This window comes from Podarcis erhardii (genome assembly GCF_964252035.2).
Source record: "Podarcis erhardii genome assembly, chromosome: 13".
NCBI lineage: Eukaryota > Metazoa > Chordata > Lepidosauria > Squamata > Lacertidae > Podarcis > Podarcis erhardii.
In genome coordinates this window covers 34,265,325-34,290,755 of record NC_138502.1, presented here as the reverse complement: position 1 = coordinate 34,290,755, position 25,431 = coordinate 34,265,325, and the positions used below count along the sequence as shown (strand labels likewise).

The 25,431-nt window shown below is 45.7% G+C and overlaps 2 protein-coding genes across 2 annotated transcripts; both read right to left on the bottom strand.

Moving 5' to 3' along the window:
* Positions 1-139: 139 nt before the first annotated feature.
* On the bottom strand, positions 140-23,977 carry SGCA (sarcoglycan alpha). Its single transcript, XM_081838101.1, has 10 exons — positions 23,923-23,977; positions 20,978-21,112; positions 19,785-19,936; positions 17,414-17,486; positions 14,058-14,256; positions 11,443-11,605; positions 11,130-11,338; positions 9,860-9,886; positions 1,915-2,118; positions 140-561 (listed from the first exon to the last, which is right to left on the bottom strand). Exons 1-9 carry the CDS (start codon positions 23,960-23,962, stop codon positions 1,926-1,928), a joined length of 1,191 nt encoding a protein of 396 aa, XP_081694227.1. The 5' UTR covers positions 23,963-23,977; the 3' UTR covers positions 140-561; positions 1,915-1,925.
* On the bottom strand, positions 7,598-8,535 carry LOC309328216 (uncharacterized protein). Its single transcript, XM_081838274.1, has one exon. It carries the CDS (start codon positions 8,313-8,315, stop codon positions 7,644-7,646), a length of 672 nt encoding a protein of 223 aa, XP_081694400.1. The 5' UTR covers positions 8,316-8,535; the 3' UTR covers positions 7,598-7,643.
* Positions 23,978-25,431: the final 1,454 nt, after the last annotated feature.

The window sequence follows — 25,431 nt, the reverse complement described above, 5'->3', positions numbered from 1 at the left end:
CCCTCCATTTGCCAGGCTTCACACAGCCTGTATTATCTGTTCTATCTTGCTGTGTTACATCGTCATGATATTAACCATGCAAGTGAAGGTAAATAAATAAAATAATAAAATAAAATAAATAAAAACAATACAAAGAAGGGTGTTCAACCTTTTATCACTACAAGGTGCAAAATGGTAATCAAGGGACTCTTTGATCGCAGTCACTCTATGAGCTCAAAGAGGTATTGTTGTGATGTTACCCACAGAACTCGGGGCACTGTAGTTCTGTGACCAAGGTTATGTACCCACAATGCCTGGCACTAGTAGCTCTGAACTACCCACCCACCACTTGGATATGTAGCAAAAACACAAAAACAACATTGCCCCGGGAGTCAAAATGCTTAACCCTACAAACATATGCACAGAGTTACCGAATTCCCACCATTATCCCAGTTCCCACCATTATCAAAGTGGAAACAAGCAGGAAAGCAAAATCCACTCTCCCGAGTTTCGAGAGAAGTTGCCTCAGTATTGAGAGAAGTCTTTGGTGGGGACATTCTCCACAGCCTCGCTGGATTTGACCTGTTGGGGGAAAAGAGGAGGGGGGAGTTTAATACCACATGCATTTCTTTGGCTTCCATTACTGAGAAGGGGGAATGAAGACTACAAGAGGGGTCACTCATCCACCAGAAGGTTTCTGTGCATAGCTGTCAACTTTTCCCTTTTCTTGTGAGGAATCCTATTCAGAATAAGGCAATTTCCCTTAAAAAGGGGGAAACATTGAGAGCTATGTTTCTGTGTCTTTGTACTTACAAAAAAGAAATAAATAAAAAGGTTCCCCTCCCCTGCAAAAAGGAAAGGGTTTTTTATTATTAAAATAATTCAACATTAATATATACATGTTATGAATATGCATAAATCCTGTCTTGACTGAGCACTAGCATTATAACTTTTTGACTTTAAAAAAAAAGAAAACACGCCTCTTTCCTGTATCATAAAGGGATGAACTTTTGCTTAGAAACACTGAAAAAGGGACTAATTCTTCTCAGTTGCGAAAAAAAGTTCACCCCGAAATGAAAAGTTGGTATCACCATATATGTAACATTGCTACTCATAAGTATTAGCAATTTTTAAAACTTTATGGGACTGTTTAGAACTTTTAGAGCTGTCTGGAAATTCCTAAAACTATATTGGAGAATCACTGGAAGCCAACAATACTCCAGATACCAAGAAGTAATCAGTGTGCAGAATGTGCAATCAAAAGTGATGCGGGAACTTATGGTGCTTGCTTCAGAAACAAAGACAAACTGCAACCTTGATTCATTCTAAGAAGTAAGAAATGATGTACAATGTACAAAGCATTATAAACTTTGCAATGATGTACAATGTACAAAGCACAAGTATTATAAACTTTGCAGTCTCTGTTTTTCCTGTATTATAATACATGCTGTGCGCATTACAGAATACACTACAGTGGTACCTTGGTTGTCAAACTTTATCCATTCCGGGAGTCCGTTCGATTCCTGGAACCGTTTGAAAACCAAGGCGCAGCTTCTGATTGGCTGCAGGAGCTTCCTGCAGTCAATCGGAAGCCGCGTTGGACATTCGGCTCCCGAGAAACGTTCGCAAACCAAAACACTCACTTCTGGGTTTGCGGCGTTCGGGAGCTGACTTGTTTGGGAGCCAAGCCGTTCGACAACCAAGGTACCACTGTATATAGTTACATATACAAAAATCAATTTATTGATTTGGGGGTGAAATCTTTTTTTCAAACAATTTGGAAATGACAGTTCATTCCTTTGTTTTAAGGCCACAGTTCGTCTAACTAAGCTATAGGAACACGAGGTTGTAAAAAAAATGTTATAACCCTACTGAACATGCCTGCTCCCAGGCATTCAAGGCCCCATTCAGCTCTGTGGCTGTGGAGGAACTCACCTGACAAACGTTCACTGCTGAGCCAGGATGAGAGGCACCTGGGCAGTGTCAAAGCGGGCGCTTCTCATGGGATTGGTCCTCTCGCCCGTGCGGACGTTGAACATGGGCATGGTGGAGAGGGGCCTGGGAACGTCTCGGGTGCTGGCCATCTCCCTCAGCTCCTCAGTGTTGTCATGGATTGTGTGGTGATGCACCATTTGGATGCTGAGGAAGAAAAGAAATGGTATTAATGGTATTAATGGTATTAATGGATCGATGCGGGAATAAAATGGGGAATGAGGGAACCATGTACAATAGTACCTTGGTTCTCAAACTTAATATATTCTGGAAGTCCGTTCCAAAGCCAAAGCATTCCAAAACCAAGGCACACTTTCCTGTAGAAAATAATGCAGAATGGATTAATCCATTCCAGACACTTAAAAACAACCCCTAAAACGGCAATTTAACATGTATTTTACTATCTAACGAGACCGTTGATCCATAAAATGAAAGCAATGTACTGCAGTCACACATTTAACCAATCAATCAGTAGCTGAACTGGGTTCCACACAGTCACAAAAACAAAACAAAAAAGAGCTGCAAAAACAAGAAAAATGCAAAATAAAGAGCAAAACAGACCTCAGCGTAACACTTAAAACGGAAGTGTGGCACTCAAATCGGAGCACGTTCAGCTTCCGAAAAAACTTTGCAAACCGGAACACTTACTTCCAGGTTTGCAGTGTTTGGGTTCCAAGTTGCTTGAGCACCAAGGCGTTTGAGAACCAAGATACCACTGTAGATGACTGAGAAGGAGAAGTTACAGATAGGTAGCCGTGTTGGTCTGCCATAGTCAAAACAAAAAATTCCTTCTAGTAGCACCTTAAAGACCAACTAAGTTAGTTCTAGGTATGAGCTTTCGTGTGCATGCACACGAAAGCTCATACCTAGAACTAACTTAGTTGGTCTTTAAGGTGCTACTGGAAGGAATTTATTGTTTTGAGAAGGAGAACTGAGATATAAACAGGGCCAACCCACCCTTGAGGCAAAGTGAGGTGACCGCCTCAGGTGGCAGGATCCATAGGATCAGCAGATCCCAATGTAGATATTTAGTCCCCTCTTGTTCCTGATGTAGATCTTCCCTCACCCCTTCTTCCCTGGCAGGGAGGGAGGTGCCATTTTGTGGTCCTCCTCAGGTGCCAAAATGTCTTGGGCCAGCCATGGCTATAAATGTGGTAATAGTAATAAAAATCACGGGGCACAAGGACCAATTGACCTGGCTTTATGATGGTGCATGAAATGTATCGGACTTTAACTTGCAGCACCCCTCCAACAGCCAAGGTGGGAGTCTTATTGTGGCCCTGCTTACCTGGAGACTGAGCCTGGGCCCTTTTCTGTGCTACATATTCTCTCCATCACTCAGCTGACATGTGGACACTGAGGTCCAGCTCCAAGGGCCGTCTGGCAGCTCCCTCACTGTGAGAAGTGAGATTATAGGGAACCAGGCAGAGGGCGGTAGTGGTGCCCGCCCTGTGGAATGTCCTCCCATCAGATGTCAAGGAGATAAGTAACTATACAACTTTTAGAAGGCATCTGGAGGTAGCCCGGTATTGGGAAGTTGTTAATGTTTGATGTTTTATTGTGTTTTTATATATGCTGGAAGCTGCTCAGAGTGGCTGGGGCAACCCCAGTCAGATGGATGGGGTACAAATATTATTATTATTATTATTATTATTATTATTATTATTACTACTACTACTACTACTACTACTTCTACTACTCTCATTTGTTAACAAATAGTTCAATGTGTGTGTTTTTTAAAAGAAAATAGCAAACCATTAAGTGGAAGAGGCAGGCATGTGATGCAAAACCTCAGGCAGTATTCTTGTGGCATCATAGAGCACTAGGCTGACATCACAGAGCACCCAGCTTTGTTCCCATGGCAACTAGCTGGACCTAAATACTCAAATTGTGCCTGAGAGATGGACAGGATTGATTTGCCTTGCAGCTGAGCACCATCAACTTGAAATCCTCTACCCACCAAGGCAAGCAAACTCAAAAGTACTATTGAGAGAGGTTGAAAAGAGATAACTGTTTATTCAGGAACCCCCAAGTATCGCAGCAAGGATTGGGTGAGCGTGCGGGCGAGTCAAGTTGCGAATGTGACAAGATATTCGGAGCCACAAAATCTCCAAACCCGTTTACGTTAATTGACAGACGTGGTAGACACATGTGGACAATATAGACCAAGAGAGAAAGACAAAAAGCAACACCTCCGTTGACTTTCTTTAAATCTGAGAAGGGAGAGAGACACATTTCCCTCCCAGATAGAAACGAGCCGACAGAACTATCCACCCAGAAACAACAAGAAGGTCAAACAGAAGGCAGTTTCTGAGCAATATGATGGAGTCAAAAGAATTTGCGGACGTTCCTTCGGCTAATGCATCTGAAACTGGCTCAACCAACGGAGACTCAGCTCCAGAAGACACTGAGGAATCTGATGTTTCCCCAAACATGCAATCCTCGGGTTCCTCTGAGGACCCTTCTTCCCTGGACCCTTCCTTGCAGAGAGGCAGAAGAACTCCTGGGGCAAGGACTGCTTCCGACCGCAATCCAACAAGAGCCGCTGTGCCCAAGCCACCCACCACCCACCTTTCCTTGCTGATATTCACAGCTGTGGCCACCTGCCGGAGAAAGACCGGCCTTTCCCTGCAATCTCTCCAGAAGACCGTGACCGACATGGGCTATGACATGGAGGAGAAGAAGCACTATTTCATGAGGTCCATCAACAACATGGTGTCCAAAGGGCAACTCTGGCAAGTGAAAGGGAAGGGAGCCACGGGCTTCTTCAAGGTCAACCCCAACATCGTCAAGAAGTACCAGCCCAAGCTGAGAGGCCGGAAGGCCAAGGAAGCCGCCAAGAAAAAAGGCAGCCAAGCCACATCCAGGAGTGGCAGGAACAAGAAGCAAGGGAAGGCAGAGTCCGGCCGAGGCGCAAAGAGAAGCAGGGCTCTCTCTCTCCCAGCTGCCCAGAATCAGGTCAAAGTGTGAAGGGTGCTTGCTGTGTCCTCCAGAGTGACTTCCGCATCCTTATGACGAATAAAGCAAGCCCTGTATTTAAAATTCACCGGTGTCTGTAATTTTTCCCATTCCTCAAAAAATCAAAATCACATATAAGTAGGGAAGGGGGAGGACGAAACTAAAAAAACAGTGTGGGGGTGGATGAATTGTCTTTTTCCAGTCTGTAGGTCACATCATCATCATCATTTAAATTTGTATACCGCCATATACTCGCAGGTCTCAGGGTGGTTCTCGGGATATAATCCAAACACAGAAATGCGAAACGCACAATCAAAAGAAAAACAAAAAACCCAGTAACACTGCCAACACATTTTAAAAGGGCATTGGATGTTCATTGGCCAAAGGTCCGGTTAAAAAGGAGCATTTTTGTCTGGCCCTCGAAGGCTTATAATGAAAGCGCGAGGTGAATTTTTTTTAACCCTTTACAAAGCATTTGAAGACACAACAAAGCAAACTGGACTCCTTGGCTGGTTTTGAATAAACATTCACAAGCTTTTTATTGATAATAATCAGCTAAATAGTTTGAGGATCTATACAACTGTGTAACATGCAGAAAACAGCATTTCTAGAGAAATCAAAGACTGGAACTGAGGGAAGTCGGGGTGGTGGGGTGGGTGGGTTCTGTGGGGGGAGGATAATATGTTTCTGGATAATATGTTTTGTTTTAATTTTGAATAAAAAGTTATTTTAAAAAAAGGAACATTTTTGTCTGGCCCTCGAAGGCTTATAATGAAAGCGCCAGGTGAACCAGGTGATACCCTGCCCATCTGGCTGGGCTTCCCCAGCCACTCTGGGCAGCTTCCAACAAAATATTAAAATACAATAGTCTATTAAACATTAAAAGCTTCCCTAAACAGGGCTGCCTTCAGATGTCTTCTAAAAGTCTGGTGGTTGTTCTTCTCTTTGACATCGATGGGAGGGCGTTCCACAGGGCGGGTGCCACTACCGAGAAGGCCCTCTGCCTGCTTCCCTGTAACTTGGCTTCTCGCAGTGAGGGAACTGCCAGAAGGCCCTTGGCACTGGACCTCAGTGTTGTCACGCTCTGGAACTGTCGTGGACAAGGCCTCCTTTTTCACCCACAATTTACTCACCATGTGGCTGTCGTCATTTTTCCTTGGTGGATGTTTTTTAATTGTACTTATTCTTTACTGTGAAATCACTTCAAGGAAGGCTTTCATGAATGGGAAGGGGGCAAATGCTATTCAATCCCCTTTCTGCATTAATCTGCAATTTTGGCAGTGGGTGAGCGGGTGTTAAATGTGTATTTAAGATGTACTTTAATAGATTATCTACAGCATCGTTTACCTCAGAATGCATAATTTAAATGTGCTTTTGCTCTTGAAATGAGTTGGGTGCATTGGCAACATTTTTAATTGCCAGTAATTGCACTACATTTAGATCTGGCGGTTAGCAAAGTACTTATCTGCACATCAGTCCAAAAGGTGTAGGAAATTTCATGTAGGAATTTGCAGAGTTTGGATTCCTCAAGCATCCCTAAGGGCAGAGCCACCTACCACATCAGAGGAGATAGGAGCCACCAGTGTACAGTCGTACCTCGGAAGTCAAAAGCCTTGCGACTTGAACCTTTCGGCTCCCGAACACCACAAACCCGGAAGTGAGTGTTCCGGTCTGCAAACATTCTTTGGAACCCAAATGTCTGACACGGCTTCCGATTGGCTGCAGGAGCTTCCTGCAGCCAACCGGAAGCAGTGCCTTGGTTTCAGAATGTTTTGGAAGTCAAACTGACTTCCGGAACGCATTCCCATGAGCCTCCACAGCAGCCGGAGGGGACGGGAAAACATTCTAAAATGGCGCTGTGCGTCCGGGTGAGAGAGGAGGCACAGTGTGAGGCCACAACCACCACTCATGCGAGCAGCCATTATATTAGGACTTGTAGCTTTGTAAAAAAAAATGTGGCTGCAAGAGGAAACGATGGGTGCACGTTCACAATACGGGCAGGACTTCCAGTTAGCCTCATATCTTAGGAATTTGTCCGTACCCACCTATCGGCGTTTATTTACCAAAGCTAGATTAAATGTGTTTCCATCGGAAGTTCTAAACGGTAGACTGAGAGAAGTCCCTTGCCAGAACAGGCTTTGTTGTTGTTCTCAGGACGTCGATTGCATGAACCATATCCTACTGCATTGTGGGCAGTATGAGCAAGCAAGGGATCAGCTGATCAAACCCTTACTAGCAAATTTGCCAGGAAAATCTGTACCCTCCCATATTAAAAACCTTCTGGAGGATAGGTCAAACGATATTACGCTGACCGTGGCAAAGTTTCTTTTGGAGGTTGCAAGAAACAGAGACCATCGTGCTCTCGACATAGCAAAATGACTACCTTGGTCTCTTTCACCTGTTGTTTGGTTGTCTCAACTGTATCTTGTTTTGAAACTGTTTAGTGGGTCTATGGACCACACTAAAGATAGCTAGATAGATGATGGATAGATAGATAGATAGATAGATAGATAGATAGATAGATAGATAGATAGATAGATGATATAGATACAAACATGTCCCCTGGTTTCATCGGACCTCCATCTCAAAAGACTGAGAAGAAGCTGCCCTTTCTCATGTCTTTGGATCAGATGTTAACCATCTCAAATAAGAAGCACAAAAACAGAGACACTTCAAATACGACACTTTATTCTTTTTCCTCCTTACACACAGCATCAGCTATGGGAACCTGTCATCAGCATAGGACTCTGCAAGTCAGACGGCTTAGATGTCATCCTCTTGGTCTTCTTCTTCCTCCTCTTTCTGCTCTTCCTCTTTTTCTTCTTGGGTACTTGCTTCGGCTTAAGATCTGGCAAGGCCTTCCCCTTCCCCTTCCCTTTCCCCTTCCCCTTCCCCCTTCTCCTCCTCTTCTGGCTCCTCCTCAGCAACCTCATCATCATCCGGCTGATGGCGTAGCAGCCAGTGAGCCCTCGGCCAGTCAGCTTCCGCAAAACACCTTTGGCCACCAAGGCCCTCAAGACCCTCTTGAAGTAGCTCTTCTTCTTCTCGAGGTCATATCCGGTGGCCGCCACACTCTTCTTGAGGGCTTGCAGGGAGACGCCGTGGCGTTTCTCTCCCGAGGCCACCACCTGGAAAATGAGCTTGGAGACGCCACGCTTCGGAAAGAGGAATTTCCAGGGGAAGGAAGGTTTGTGGAGTTCTCTGCCTTTCGTTTTGGACTTGGAGGTAGCCTTCACGTGTTCGCCGGAACATGACGGCTGAGGCTCCCTTAAGGCCTGGTCTTCCTGATGTGCCGGGGGGTCAAAGATGTCCGCCGATATCTTCTCCTCTGAGCACTCCTCATTATTAACCAAGAAATCAATCTGCATTTCACCTAAGGCACTCATCTTCTCCTTAAGCCTGGCTTGTGTTGGTACATCCCTACGCTACCTGCCTCGCAGCTGAGGAAGATGTTGGGTGGTGATATCCTGTGCAAGGCAGATATGACAAAGCCATCCTGCTTTGCCAGAGGTTATGAGGTTACAGGGGAGGGACTTGGACTAAATGGTCACCATGGAAACAGCCCGGTGCATTGTGGGATCACAAGCCCCCTGTGATGCTGCTCCCGTGTGATGATGTCATCAACAAAGGCACATTTCTATTCATGCATGGTAAGCCCCAAGACGTGTCCAATGGCCCAGCGACATCCCTATCCTGTTCCAGACCAGAATATTTATTGTATTCAGACACCAGTGATGTCTCCCACTGTGACCAAGGGCAGTAGGCCCATTTAGGCTGTGCAAGACAGGCGTCAGGCTCCAGCCACTTGGCTTCCTCCCCCCCCCTTTTTTTTTTTTTTTTTGCTGCAGGACAAAGCGAAAAGAGTCCCTGACCATTTAAAGCAGGCATAGGCAAACTCGGCCCTCCAGATGTTTTGGGACTACAACTCCCATCATCCCTGACCACTGGTCCTATTAGCTAGGGATGATTGGAGTTGTAGTTCCAAAACATCTGGAGGGCTGAGTTTGCCTATGCCTGATTTTTTAAAGAGTCTTTAATGATCACAGCAAAGAAACAAGTTTGGGAGATGGAGAAAATCTGATTCCCATTCTTTTGGGGGAAAATATAAATTTGAAAGGACTAATTTTACCAAGATTGCTATCATAGTAGCAAGGAACTTGAGCTGACCTACAAAAAGACTTAAAATCCATTTTCTGTCTTTGACTTTTATAAGAGACATAAAGTCCAGAAGGAGTGATCTACTTTACTCTGGAACTTTAAAGTCCCCTCAGAAATTGCTCCTGGGGCCACGGACCCCCTGCATCCCATGCTACACCACTCCATGGAACACACAGCTCCATCACCCCCAACACCACTCCCCACTCATAGCCCATTCACTGAGCATCCACCCTAACTAGTTTGCAAGGACGTCAGGTGACTTCCACTATTTACCAAGCATCCGTTCACCATCACTTTCCTAACCACATAAAGTCCAAGCTTTGGGGGAAGTGGGTTTGTCCCAAAAGAGCTCCAGATAAATGCTAAAATTTGCCAGCCTGTGATATTTCTCACCCAGAAATATCAACTGTCTGGAAGTGACCTCAGCCTGTCTAATGGTGGGACTGGCTCTGTAGTCATGGCATGTAAGGCAGGAATTTCAAAATGATTGCAAGGATTTGGTCAACAGAAGAAGAAGAAATTCATACATTCAATACCCGTGACGGATATGTAACGCTGACGTGTGGGTTTTGTTTCATCCACATTTTCAAATAAGGTGTGTACTTCGGATCGCCTCACTTTTAAAAGACGACAATAGAAAATACAAAAAAGGGTGTGGCTGAAAGGGGAAAAGCAACTTCTGAAATACAGACACTGGGTGTGGGGTATGTGGAAGTAATGATTTCACATTTTCACAAACCACTCACATGCAAATGGAGGCACAACTACTTACTCTGAGGTCTTCTCGTCCCTTTTCTGCCTGCAATTTAAAAAAGGGAGAAAACGGGGGTTAGGTCCAATTTGGCAACAGAAAACCTTTAATTTAGTATACTCACAGCTGTACCAAGATAACAACCGTCCTATATACTCTAGCTGAACATTTTCTGGACCTGTCCTTGGTAAATTACTGTTGGATTTTGAACCCATTTTTGCCTTTTGGGAGACTGTGAACATGAAGAAGTACTGACCATAGAAGAGTGGCAGACTAAGCTGATGGAATATGCAGAGATGGCAAGACTGACGGGAAAGATCAGAAATCAGGAAGACCAGGTATTTTCAAAAGACTGGAATGACTTCTAACATATTTGAGAGATCACTGAAAACAGTTCAAATCATTGGCAGGAATACAGTGACACTCGTAATGTAACATTGGGTACTATGATTACCATATTTTTCGCCCCATAGGACGCACCGGCCCATAGGACGCACCTAGTTTTTTGGGGGGGAAATAAAGAAAAAAAATTATTTCCCCCCCAGGTGCGGGGCTGGGGCGGGGGAAGCCCGAGCGAAGTTGCGCAGCTCTCTCACGGCTAGTGGAGGACTGCGCGAAATCCGAAGCTTGGGGCGTGCTGACCTCAGCGCGCCCCAAGCTTCTGGGTGCCGGCAAGCTCTCCGGTAGCCGTGGGAGAGCTGCGTCTCCCATGGCTTGCGGATAGCTTCCTGAAGCCTGGAGAGCAAGAGGGGTCAGTGCGCACCGACCCCTCTCGCTCTCCAGGCTTCAGCGAAAGCCTGCATTTGCCCCATAGGACACACACACATTTCCCCTTCATTTTTGGAGGGGGAAAAGTGCATCCTATAGGGTGAAAAATACGGTATATAACAGATGGAATACAGTAAAGTATGCAGGAATAAAATTTAGAATTGGAATCCATGGAGGAAGGAAGGAGATCTCAAGGTTCAAAAGAACCCTTTTCTTTTCTTTTCTTTTTAATGTGTGAAAATGTTGTGTTTATGGTGTATAACTTTTTTGTAATGTACTACAGTAGCACCTCGGGTTACGTTACCCTTGGTTGCAAAAGCGGCAAACCCGGAAGTGTTTCGCTGCACGCGCATGCGCAGAAGTGGTCTACCGCCGTGCGCATGCATATAACAGTGATCCTCAGGTTGTGAAAACCTCGGGATCCGGCCAGACCTCCAGAACGGATCCCGTTTGCAACCGGAGGTACCACTGTATTATGAAATGCACACGGGAGGCTGTGGTCCTCCCTCAGACTCAGACTTACACGCCTTCCCGTCGGCAGCACATGATGTAGGCCAGGAGGAGAGCGAGGAGAAGCGCCAGGAGGAAAGGGAGGAGGAACGTGAGCAGGAAGTCGCTGAAGAACTCCCTGTCGGGGGCGTCATCTGGAGGATTGAATTCGCTGCCTTCCTCTAGCACTCCGTCTCCATAGATGGTCACCACTTCCGTGGTATTTATATTGGTGAGGTCTATCTGAGGAGCGGAAAAAAGGGGGTTGGAAGGACGGAGGGGGAGTGAGCATCTCTGGGATGGCCCAGCGCATGCCACCACCCACTTTCTCCAGTGTCCCCTCTCACCAAGGTGAGGTTGCACCAGTCGATCTGGAACCGAGGGCTGAAGGTGTCGTAACAGGTGAGGGCCGGCTGTTGCTGCAGCTTGCACCGGTTGCGGTTGGCAGGGGACTTGACCTTGGTTAAGCACTCGTTGAACGGCTCCTTGGAGCCCACCTTGATGAACACCCTGCGAGAAAGAGAGAAGGCCGCCGAGACCATATAACACCGGTCCTGAAAAACCTACATTGGCTCCCAGTACATTTCCAAGCACAATTCCAAGTGTTGGTGCTGACCTTTAAAGCCCTAAACGGCCTTGGCCCAGTATACCTGAAGGAGCGTCTCCACCCCCACCCAGACACTGAGGTCCCGCACCGAGGGCCTTCTGGCGGTTCCCTCACTGCGAGAAGCCAAGCTACAGGGAACCAGGCAGAAGGCCTTCTCGGTAGTGGCACCCACCCTGTGGAACGCCCTCCCATCAGATGTCAAGGAACTAAACAACTACCTGACATTTAGAAGACATCTGAAGGCAGCCCTGTTCAGGGAAGTTTTTAATGTGTACCATTTTAATGGAGCCCACCTTGATGAACACCCTGCGAGAAGGAGAGAAGGCTGCTGAGACCATATAACACCGGTCCTGAAAGACCTACATTGGCTCCCAGTACATTTTCAAGCACAATCCCAAGTTTTGGTGCTGACCTTTAAAGCCCTAAATGGCCTCGGCCTTGGAGCTGGACCTCAGTAAATGATGGGGGGTGGAGATGCTCCTTCAGGTATACTGGGCCAAGGCCAAAGGAAAGCAGAGCGATATGTTTGGCACCAGGTGGGCTGCAGGAGTTGCTGGAAGGAGGCATAAAAGACACCATCCAACTGTCTTAGGGACTCCACTCTGAATTTGTGTAGAGTTTACTCCTAAGCCTTTTCTTCTCCTGAAATATCCCGCAAGGCAGCGGAAGTTTAGGGTCAGAGTTTTCCTTCTCCTAGATGGGCTACCTTCCCTAGTGGACGAGCCCCATCTGCCCCTCACTTCCCTCTACAGGTCATGGAGAAACTGCCTTCTTGACCATTGAACCCACTCTTGGTCTTGTCTGCTCAATCCGCTAAGGCTGTCTTCACATGCAGGGGGAAGTCCTTATGTCACGTGGGATCTGAGAACCAGACTGACACTTTTGATATTGGGCAATACAGAAGAGGCTTTCAAGGAGCAGCTTTCCGATCTGCAGTGCTAGCAAGCCAGAAAACGTGTACAGCTGAGCCTTGCTGGTCAACAGATAAATACTCCTTTTCCTGTTATTTGGCCTCCCAATTTACAGTTTCTGAGAGCGGTGGAAGTACCAAGTGGGGCCCCTCTGCGATCTTCGCATCTGTCAGGTGTGGAGAGTCTGCCTCCCCTCTGGTAACTTCTGGTAAATTTAGGGATGCAGGTGGCGCTGTGGGTTAAACCACAGAGCCTAGGACTTGCTGATTAGAAGGTTGGTGGTTCGAATCCCCACGATGGGGTGAGCTCCCATTGCTCGGTCCCTGCTCCTGCCCACCTAGCAGTTTGAAAGCACATCAAAATGCAAGTAGATAAATAGGTACCACTCCGGCGGTAAGGTAAAGGGTGTTTCCGTGCGCTGCTCTGGTTCGCCAGAAGCAGCTTAGTCATGCTGGCCACATGACCCGGAAGCTGTCTGCGGACAAACGCCGGCTACCTTGGCCTATAGAGCGAGATGAGCGCATCAACCCCAGAGTTGTCTGCAACTGGACCTGATGGTCAGGGGTCCCTTTACCTTTACCTTATATTTTATAGTTCTTTTATACGTTTATATTTTTATAAGTTTATACAGTGGTACCTTGGGTTAAGAACTTAATTCATTCTGGAGGTCCATTCTTAACCTGAAACTGTTCTTAACCTGAGGTACCACTTTAGCTAATGGGGCCTCGTGCTGCCGTGTGATTTCTGTTCTCATCCTGAAGCAAAGTTCTTAACCCGAGGTACTATTTCTGGGTTAGCGGAGTCTGTAACCTGAAGCGTCTGTAACCTGAAGCATATATAACCCGAGGTACCACTGTATTTTATAGTTCAGGCATCAGGTTGCAAGCAAAACTCCACATTCCTCCCCAAGGAGAGCAGTTGGCTTTTCTAACTTTTGCCCCTTCCCCCTTGCGCAAGATAATAGGCACCAACAGGAGGTCCCTCCTTCTCTCTGCAGCCTTTGTTCTCTAATACATTTGGATCTCCGGGAGTGTCCCCCACGCTTTCTAATGACGTCTCTGCTATCTGTCCCTCCCTTCTGTTCCTTTTGCCATTATCTCCCAGCTAGGTAACTCCTGCCTAAACCGCTCTGTGTCTGTGTCTGTGTCTGTGTCTGTGTCTGTGTCTGTGTCTGTGTCTGTGTCTGTGTCTGTGTCTGTGTCTGTGTCTGTGTCTGTGTCTGTCTCGGCTTCTGAGACAACTGTAGGCAAGGGGGGGGGAGGGCGAATCTTCCTCCTCCAGCTCCTTTTCTGAGAGAAGCTGCTCTGCCTGGAAATGCATACCCCATCCCTCTGCTTCAGACCATTAACCTGACAGCATCTAAGAGGGTTCTGTAGGAAAGGTGGCAGCCTTTCCAGAATTGGGGACCATTTCTACAGCCTGTGAGAGACTCCCCTCCTCTTACCCTTCCTTCTGGTTTTCAATGGGCAAAGGTACGCGACCTCCCCGGTCCAGCGCTGAGGTAATATTGACGACGGTCAGGCCATCTTGTTCCCACATGCTGTCCACAGCTTGCTGGAAAAGATCCTGGATATCTGCTGGCAGTACTTCCTCCACGTCCCAGTTCTTCACCAGGAAGTCAGCCTGGTATTGCATTTCTCCATCTACAGAAAGAGTTTAGAGTTAGGGTTCGGGTTCGGGTTCGGGTTAGGGGATATATGCATTACTTCCCACCACAAAAAGTCCTGGTCCATCTGCCCAGCCCACCTCTGTCTGCCCCTCATCCAGCTGCCCCATACGGGGATCGAACCTGCAACCTTGAGCATTATCAGCACTGTGCAGCAGGACTGACCTGCTGGGAGCCTGAAGGGCCCTGCCCTGCCTCTCTTCACCTGGCTTGGAGCGGAGCCTGACAGGCTCCATAAAGGACTGCTGCTGCTGCTGCTGCTGGGCAGAGTGGCCTCCATTTTTGTTTTTAATTGCTTTTATTTTTTATCTATGTCATTTTGATGTATGCCATTTGATGTATGAAAGTGAGAGCTGGACCATAAAGAAGGCTGATCACCGAAGAATTGATGCTTTTGAATTATGGTGTTGGAGGAGAGTCCCATAGACTGCAAGAAGATCAAACCTCTCCATTCTTAAGGAAATCAGCCCTGAGTGCTCACTGGAAGGACAGATCCTGAAGCTGAGGCTCCAATACTTTGGCCACCTCATGAGAAGAGAAGACTCCATGGAAAAGACCCTGATGCTGGGAAAGATGGAGGGCGCAAGGAGAAGGGGACGACAGAGGACGAGGTGGCTGGACAGTGTTCTTGAAACTACTAACATGAGTTTGACTAAACTGCGGGAGGCAGTGGAAGACAGGAGTGCCTGGCGTGCTCTGGTCCATGGGGTCATGAAGAGTCAGACACGACTAAACGACTAAACAATAACAACATGTCATTTTAAATTGTGATTAATATTAATGCTGTATTTTTAGTCTTAGATTGTATGATTTATGTGGAAATTGTTTTCCCCTTGGTTGTGTACTTTTTGATGTGTTTTATTTATTGTTTATGACTTTTGTTATGTTGGTCATTATGTAAATCTTGTCCTGTTGTAAGCCGCCTTGAGCATTGTTTTAACTATGGAAAGGCGGCGTACAAATAAAATGATGATGATGATGATGATGATGCTCTAACCAACAGAGCAAACTAGGCTCCACAACCCACCTTTTTGTTGGGGATAATTTGGACGGAAATTCCCAGGTGTCAAAAAAGGTTATTTATGTTTGCCACAGCTGCAGCCCATATTTTGTTAGCCGCAAAATGGAAAAGGAGCAAGGTCCCAACTCAAGAATAGCAACTTAAACTGATGTAAAATGTGTGTCTTGCAGATCTAACTTATAGAATAAGAGAAGAAGAAGAACATACATTTAAGGAATATTGGAAAATGTGTATTGGAGTGGTACTGTCTGCCATTCATATAAAGAAACATCTCTTTTTCTCTGTTCTGCCCTGTTCGTTCCTTGACTTCCACAAACTGTCCCTTCTATTTAGGGTCTAAGCCCATGATCCCATGTATCAGCTGACTCCCAGCAGCCAATCAAATCTCTTCCTCTGTGGATTGTGAGCCTAGACAGCTCAGTTGGTTAGAGCGAGGTGCTGATAATGCCAAGGTTGCAGGTTTGAAACCCGTATGCGACATCTGACATTGCAGGGGGTTGAAGTAGACGGTCCTCTTTCAACTCTACAATTCTAAGAAAGGGAAGGGAGGGCTCTCTCAAGCCACTTTTCCCATACTGCTCAAAAACTGATAAACCTCTATCATGCTCTTTTGCTGTCCTTTATACTAAGCTTAAAAGCTTCAATTTAGCCTTTGCTTGCAGGCAAAAGCGCTCCAGCTCTTTGATCATTTCCCCCTAGCGCTATTACATTCTTTCGAGACAGGGAGATGATATTCTATTTGAAGCCACACTGCAGCTGCCTGACAGAAAGGCATTGCGATGCCTGCTGTTTCCTTTCCAGTTCCTTTCATAATCGCTCCAAAGCCTGACGCGTCATTTGACACATACTTGCAGAGCGATAATCCTGAGTCCGTTTACTAGACAGAGAAAGCACTACGGAACACGGCGAGGCTTATTACTCCTGAGTAAACCAGCACAGGGGGGAGATTGGATATCTCAGTTGGTAGAGCATGAGACTTTAAATCTCAGGGTCGCCGGTTTGAGCCCCACATTGGGCAAATGATTCCTGTATTGGACTAGATGACTCTCATGATGGTAACTTCCAACTGTACAGTTCTAGGATTATGCAGTGGGGAAGGAAGCTCAGTGGAAGAGCACTTTAAATGGATGTGCTTTAAATATATGATGTTGATCTGCCTAGATACATGTTTAAGGCAAAAGGTCTAGGGTGGAGGGGACCCCTCACATTTGCCTCATGAGGGTTTCACATTTGAGCTGTGGGAAGGTAAAAACACAGCTAGATTCTTGGACCCGTAAAAGGAGTATTGGGAAATAATCCACAAAAAAACCTGAGTCCTTTTTGTTGGGGATAATTTAGACGGAAATTCCCAGGTGTCAAAAATGGTTATTTATGTATGCCGCATTTGCAGCCCGTATTTTGTTAGCCCCAAAATGGAAAACTAGTGAGGTCCCAACTAAAGAAGAATGGCAACTTAAACTGATGGAATATGCACAGCTTGCAAATCTAACTTATAGAATAAGAGAACGAGAAGAACATCCATTTAAGGAAGATTGGAAAATGTTTTTTTGAATATATGGGGGGGGAATTCTGTACACTTGAAAATGTTGGCAGCAGTAAGATAAATTCAACAGTGTAAATAAGTTATGATGGATGTAATAATGGAATACTGAACGGTTTAGTTTATGTAAAATATGCAGGGATTTATGATATGCAAAATGAACCATGGAAAGAGAAGAAGGGATGTCATTGACATTTTAAGGTTGTTTAAATGAGTATTCTAAAGTGTAAAACAGAAATACACAGAGAGAGAGAGAGAAAGAGAGAGAGCTAGATTCGATTCTTCATCACTGGCCCAAGAGAGGGCCAAGCCATCACTGGCATCAATAAGCCCAAATAATGCATATATATATACACATTGGACCTAGATGGATTTGGAAGTCTTCTCCAACTTTTCCGGCTCGGGTCGACACCTGTTCACCCACCTTCCCCCAAAAACCCAACAAAGGCCTTTCATGGGAGACCAGGCAGTGAGGATCTGCACCCAGCCAAGATCCAGTATCCCCACCAAAGTCAATCGTAAGGAGATACAGCTGAATTTGCCCCATATACTTCATGGAGAAGGGGGAATTACCTGAAGATGGGGCGATGGTGATGATCATGGTTTGCCTCGCAGTCTCATAAGTGTATCTGTTATATGCCTTCACCTGTCACAAATAAGAGAAAGAGACTTGGGGAGTTAATTTAATTTTTCTTTAAAACACATGCCCAAACACACCAGACCTTCCAAATGTCCCTATTTTCCAGGGAGAGTCCCTGATATACAGAAACTGTCCCAGCTTCTAATCTGATCCCAGAATGTCCCGCTTTCCCTTAGGACACCCCTATTTTCATTGGAGAAATGTTGGAGGGTATGGCACACACACCGTTGTATCTCAGCCTTCAAAGAAGAAAAAAAGCAGGTTTCCAATAAGGATAACAACAGAAAACAAATAGTTTCTGGGCCGATGGCTACCACAAAAGCTGGAAGCAGATGCAATCATATCCTATGTCTGAGTGGAGCTGGCTCTTCAGAGCTGGTACTGGAGATATCTGGTTACAGGTAGGTAGCCGTGTTGGTCTGTGTTATGTACTGAAGTTCTCACCCTGGGCCAGCAGGGGAATACTGTAGATAGTTTTCACTCAGGTCCGCATATGCAAATAAGGAATTGAAAGTGACGTTCAGTGATTGGATAGTTACAGAAAGTTGTTACTGTTGCTTTGTAGTTGAGCTCTATATAAGCAGGCTGGCTGAACCCTTCAGTTCAGTTCTGTTCTGGCCTGTGAATAAACAACAGCTGTCTGAAGAATCGCTGCATCATCTGATATGTTCACCCACAACTTAACAGTCTGCCGTAGTCAAAACAAAATAAACAAATTCCTTCCAGTAGCACCTTAGAGACCAACTAAGTTTGTAATTGGTATGAGCTTTTGTGCGCATGCATGAAGGTATCTGAAGAAGTGTGCATGCACATGAAAGCTCATACCAATAACAAACTTAGTTGGTCTCTAAGGTGCTACTGGAAGGATTTTTTTAATTTTGGAGATATCTGGCTACAGCTAGCAGCGATAGCTGGTGCCGGGATTCTCCCATCAGCTGAGAGGCATGGGGCATTCTTGGCATGACAGAGTGAGTCCAGCAGGTCCCGGTCAGCTTAGTCCAGCGAGGCCCAGGGCAAATGTACCCAGCTACCCCCTACCACCTGCATGGGCCTGACTGGGGCCCTCTGGGATTGCTAGGGCAGAAGGCATGGACGCCATGACAAGCTGAGCCAGCGAATTATTGCTTTGTCCTTGTTCTCTGCTGATTTCAACAAGACAAGGATGAGACTAAAGAGGAGGAGGGGGAGGAGGGGGAGGGGGAGGGGAGAGATGGTGCCCAGTGCCAGATTTATGTATAAGCTAAACAAGCTATAGCTTAGGGCCCCAGTCTGTTGGGGGCCCCAAAAAAATTAAAGGAAAAAAACCCTGGATGTACATTTCCAAAATATAAGATAAAAAACAAATGAAACAAAACCTACATACAGCAACAGTGTTTTGTGTTGTGTAGGCTCCTATGATGTAAGTCATGGGTCCCGCCTGCTAGCCTGCTCCCTAAAATATCACTGGTTTGCTCATTTCTATATATAGGGTGCCTACATTCTGCATGGACTGGTTGCATGTCAACATGTGCAGATGGCTTCAGGTATCTACGAGGTCCATAAATTACCAGATAGCATATATTCAACACCAAAAACAGTGACCATTTATTGTTGATAAAGGACAGCTGGGCATATAAAGGGCCCCGTTGCCTTCAGTAACTTAGGGCCTCATCAAACCTAAATCCAGCCCTGGCAGTGCCGCTCCCTGGATTGGCCCTAAGCTGAGAAGGGGCTCGACAGCAGCTTCAAAATGTGCCTGTGCCCACTGGAGGGGCAGGGAGGGGAGGAACAGGGGTTAATTTGGGTTTGAATTTCTATTCTGATCAACTTAATTAAGGGCTCATCCACACTTACATTCTAGTCATGGGTTTTAGCCATACCCTCCAATATTCCTCAGATGAAAATAGAGACGTGCTGTACATCAGTGTCCCACTGCTGGTGCAGTCCCACTGGGGCAGAGATGCAGTTGCAGGGCCCAATCCATGGCACCAGGTTGCCCCCAAGATTCAGCGGCAGATGCAGTGTGTGGTGCACGTGTTTGACATCAAGATTCTCCCCCCCAAAAAAAAAAAACCTTGGGAACTGTAGCTTGTTAAGGGTGCTGGGGATTGTAGTTCTGTGATGGGCAAACTACCATTCCTGTTGTGGGTTTTTTTTGGGGGGGGGGAACCATGTGTTATAAATATGCTTTAGATATAGGATGTGGGCATGACCTCAGACTCAACCTTGACCTGGGCTTCTGCCCAGGATGATCTCAAGTGAGTCTTGAGCAAAATAGATGACCACCCCCCTTGTCCGTCAGGGAATTATAGAACATGCACGCACCTCAATTGTTTGCTTGCCGAGTTCTTTGCTTGTGGGGGACCCGTAGAGATATCCCGTCTGGTAGGGGGTGCGTTGAATGTAGCGCAGCCAGCGCGGCAAGTCTGGGTGATCCAGGAGATTGGTGTGGAAAGTGACAGGGGCCTCGGGCGGCTCTGTAAGATTTCAGACCCAAATTGAGCTAATGTTGTGCTTCTTTTGCCCTCCCTGGGAGATGGAGATGCTATCCTGAAGCTTGGTCCTTGAAACACCTAGGCTACAGTGTATAGGGTTGATCTCTATGAAGGCAGGACTAACAACAACAACAACAACAATACAGTGGTACCTCGGTTCTTGAATGTAATCCGTTCTGGAAGACTGTTCGACTTCCTAAACGTTCGAAAACCGAATAGCAAAAGGCTGGCTGCAAGTTCAATTGAGAAAACTGAAAAAACACACAGCAGAAGCCGTTCAACTTCCAAGGCACGTTTGAAAATGGAAGCGTTTACTTCCGGGCTTCCAGCGTTCAGAAACCGAACGTTTTAGATTGTAAGCTCCCGGGGCAGGGACCTGTTCTTTTGTAGTCTTGGCATCAAAGAGCACTTCACACAAGCTTGCTGCAGATCCCTCTTAAGATTCAGCTGAAATAATATACTACTGTGATTGACAAAGCAGAGCAGCTGGCCCCATGAATAATAATAATAATAATAATAATAATAATAATAATAAATTTGTTTTGTTAATCACAGCAACATATATGTTACGTATGAAATTTGTTGGCTTAATGTACAGTGGTACCTCACAAGACGAATGCCTCGTAAGACGAAAAACTCGCAAGACGAAAGAGTTTTTCGTTTTTTGAGTTGCTTCGCAAGACGGATTTCCCTATGGGCTTGCTTCGCAAGACGAAAACGTCTTGCAAGTTTGTTTCCTTTGTCTCGCAAGTTTGTTTCCTTTTTCTTAAAACTGTGCATTCAGGGGGTGCAGTTGCGACTTGACTTCGAGGAGCAACCTATAGCACGCGGTGTGGTAGCCTTTTTTGAGGTTTTTGAAGACTTTGGTGATTTTTGAAGCTTTTCCAAAATCCGTGCTTCGCAAGACGAAAAAAATCGCAAGACGAAAAAACTCGCAGAACGAATTAATTTCGTCTTGCGATGTACCACTGTATTTAACTGTGCCTGGGATGGATTGAAAGGAAACTGCTCCTTGTCCCTTACCATTTTCGTCCATGGAGGAGGGAAAGGCATCCTTAAAGTCGTCTATTTCAAACTCGTGGACAAAGATCTCCCCAACCACGGCATAGAGATTGAGGACAGGGAGGCTGACAGCCAGGCCCCGGCTGAAGAAGAGCCCTAAGACAGAGCAAAGAAGATTAGGTCCAGAATCCGGATTCGTATGACACAAAAGACAAACTCTCAATGTTCTGCACTGCCTTTTGCTTTTCAGCAAACTGAGGGTTTTTGCACAGCCCAAGACGAAGCTTAGCATTGCTGGGAAGCCCGAAAGAGTCGTCGAAGTTGGTAATTAGCCGCTTTGGAACATGACTTGGCTGAGCTTGTAACGCCCAGAATGCTTCTTCACCGGGCAAATGGTTTCTCAGTCCTCTGTAAATTGACATTATTGTGCTGTGCTTGCTTTTCATTTCCACCAACTGCCTTTATACCATTATACTGTAGCGTTTTGCAAGTTGTTTTAATTTCCCCATTATTTTAACTTTTCGTAAGCTGCCCTGGGGGCCTTTTGAGGGGCGAGACAGAAATCCCTAAAATAAAATAAAGCTGGGGGCAAGCTTTCAAACTGCACATGTGTCAAACCAAATTGGCCTTTGATTCATTCTTCACCTCATGTGTTTTGTTCTCTGATTCTGCTATTCAAATGATGGCTGTTTCCTTTTTCTTCTTCCTGGCCTTAATAGGGTTGGGACATCTACATGCTGCTAAGGCTGTAGATTTTTCTTACCCTTTGCTTCTTTTATACCCAAGACAACAGGTTTTTCCTTTTCTTTTACAGTATTGTCCCTGGAGAGAAATTGTCACTTCCTTGCAATAGCAAAGCTCATTTGCAGTCTGATTTAATAACATTTATATCTTGCCACCACACCTCACACAATGCAGCAGGGTAGTTCAGGGTCTTGTCAAGCACAACAACTTCTATATATCTTGGTTCATAGATAGATAGATAGATAGATAGATAGATAGATAGATAGATATAGATATATATGTTTTATAATTTAAAGTGCCATATTTTTTCGCTCTATAAGACGCACCAGACCATAAGACGCACCTAGTTTTTGGAGGAGGAAAACAAGAAAAAAAAATATTCTGAATCCCAGATGCCAGAACAGCAAGAGGGATCGCTGCGCAGTGAAAGCAGCGATCCCTCTTGCTGTTCTGGCTTCTGGGATAGCTGCGCAGCCTGCATTCACTCCATAAGATGCACACACATTTCCCCTTACTTTTTAGGAGGGAAAAAGTGAGTCTTATAGAGCAAAAAATACGGTACTCATTTTTACAGCCTTAAGATATCAATGACTTCCCTTCTTCTCTTTCCATGGTTCATTTTGCATATCATAAATCCCTGCATATTTTACAAAAACTATACAATTCAGTACAGTAGTATCTCGGGTTAAGAACTTAATTCATTCCGGAGGTCCGTACTTAACCTGAAACTGTTCTTAACCTGAGGTACCACTTTAGCTAATGGGGCCTCCTGTTGCCGCCGTGCTGCCGGAGAACAATTTCTGTTCTCATCCTGAAGCAAAGTTCTTAACCCGAGGTACTATTTCTGGGTTAGCAGAGTCTGTAACCTGAAGTGTCTGTAACCCGAGATACCACTGTATTCCGTTATTACATCCATCATAATTTATTTATACTGTTGAATTTATCTTAATGCTGCCAACGTTTCAGCTGTACACAGTTATTTCTCATATATTCAATAAACCTTTTCCAATCTCCCCTAAACATATGCTCTTCTTGCTTTCTTCTTCTATATGTTAACTCTGCGAGTTGTGCATATTCTGTCAACTTAAGTTGTCATTCGTCTTTGGTTGGGACCTCACTTGTTTTCCATTTTGGGGCTAACAAAACATGGGCCGCAGTAGTGGTATACATAAAGAACCATTTTTGACACCTGGAAATTTCAGTCTGAATTATCCCCAACAGAAAGGACTCTGGGTTTTGTTTTGTTTTGTTTGGGGGGGGAGCACTTTTGAACATCTTTTTCCAATTCATTATGGATCATTTCCCAATACTCTTTTACCCTTTTACAAGTTCACCACATATGAAAGAACTTTCCTTCAACCTCTTTGCATCTCCAGCACTTATCTGATTCAGTCTTATACAACTTAGCAAGTTAAATACCATCTGTAAATCATTTTCAAGTAGTTTTCTTTGGTTCCCCTTTCTTAAGCCCTTTTCTCAAGTAACTACCCCTGTGACCCATGCTGCACTATGAAAAGATCCTACACGTACCAGTCGATTCTGCTAAAGTTACCTACTTGGTTATGAGAAACGCCACGTGTGCGATTAACATGTATTCTTTAACAAGATTGTGAAACCGCATTACTCCTCAGTTTTGTTTTGTTTTGTTTCCATTCCTGGGTCCTTACTTAAAGTTGGTGCGCCAGCTGCTGCTGCAAAGGGCATTCTTTTGAAATGCAACCAAAAGCATTTTAAAAAGATTTTGCCACTGCTGTGGCATGGTCCCCTGGTCTCCCTCACAAATATGGCAACAGCTGTCTCTGCGCCAAGCGGCAAACAAAAGGGGCTGCAGCCTGAGACTAAAATTAGAAGGCGTTGCAAAACAGAGACAGCAAGAAAAAGCAGGCAAACTTCCTGGTCCCCAAGAATTTTAGGCACACGGGTCCTGCTAAAAATTGTACCAAAAGACACACAGCGGGGTGAAAAACATACATGTGGCTACTTCTTTCTTGAACAGAGTGGAGCTCTTCTTCTTCTTCAAAAAAAGTTTGAAATAGCCTTTGATACAGTGTCTGACCAACATCTCTTCCCGTGGCTACTCATCCTGTCTTAAAACAGGTCCTATGGCATTCCCATTCCAATTCCTATAAGTGGATCCTAAATATAAGGGCACACAAACACACAGAGACCCTCTGCTGCACAGCAGATTCCTGTATGCTCCCATATAAAATCCAGAAACTTGCCTGCAAGGAAGCAGCTCACAATCAGGCGCTGTCCTGCCATCTTTCGAGAGGAAAGTTTTGATCGACAGAGGCAGGTTGCGATCACAGGCAGTGGGAGGGTGTGCGCGCCTTGTGTCAGACAGAGGGGGTGAGGAGAATGGGTGTCAGTAGAGTCCCGAGCATCAGGCCCTGTCACTGCCTCAAGGGGGCACTGCAAGACTGCCAAAACAGCAGGCCACGAGATGGTCCCATTGCTGAGCAAAACTGCAGGATACAGACTGCACCAGCCACCCCTGTAGAAGCCACTTGCATGGTTAATATCATGACGATATAACACAGCAAGGTAGAATAAATAATACAGGCTGTATGAAGCCTGGCAAGTGGGGGGTTAATCCAGACAAGACAGGGGTGCACCTTGGCTAGAAGGAAAGGATGTAACTCAGGGGTAGAGCATCTGCCTTCTGCAGCAAGTCCCAGGTTTGATTCTCGACATCTCCAGTTAGGGCTGGAAATATCACCTACCTAAAACACCTGACAGGGATGCGGGTGGCGCTGTGGGTTAAACCACAGAGCCTAGGACTTGCTGATCAGAAGGTCGGCCGTTCAAATCCCCGCAACGAGGTGAGCTCCTGTTTCTCAGTCCCTGCTCCTGCCAACCTAGCAGTTTGAAAGCACGTCAAAATGCAAGTAGATAAATAGGTACCACTCCGGCGGGAAGGTAAACGGCATTTCCGTGCGCTGCTCTGGTTCGCCAGAAGCGGTTTAGTCCTGCTGGCCACATGACCCAGAAGCTGTCTGCAGACAAACGTTTTTTTTCCCCCGTGTGAGAGTGAAGAGTACAGACCTCTTCTGAAATGATGGCTGTCACTATGGATGAAGGAGAAATTGAATCCAGTCCTCATTTAAAGACAAATTGATCAAATTTGCACTTTATGAAACAATGTGGGAAGCGAAACACAGCCACCCTTCAAAATTCACACTCATCTGAATTTTGCGATGCAGTTCTCCAACCAATGGTACAAAAATCCGTGTGTGAGTGAAAATAATGTTAAAAATGCATTGTCTGAAGGAGAACTGCTTGCCAAACCGTGTACATTATCCACCCAAAAATGTATTAAAAAATGTGTTAGGAGAAATTTGCAGTAACGTAACACTTTGAAAAGGGGACGCGGTGGGCGCTGTGAGTTAAACCACAGAGCCTAGGACTTGCTGATCAGAAGGTCGGCGGTTCGAATCCCCGCGACGGGGTGAGCGCCCGTTGCTCGGTCCCAGCTCCTGCCAACCTAGCAGTTCGAAAGCACGTCAAAGTGCAAGTAGATAAATAGGTACTGCTCCGGCGGGAAGGTAAACGGCATTTCCAAGCGCTGCTCTGGTTTGCCAGAAGCTGGTAGCTTCAAGAACACTATCCAACCATCTCGTCCTCTGTCGTCCCTTTCTTCTTGTGCCCTCAATCTTTCCCAACATCAGGGTCTTTTCCAGGGAGTCTTCTCTTCTCATGAGGTGGTCAAAGTATTGGAGCCTCAGCTTCAG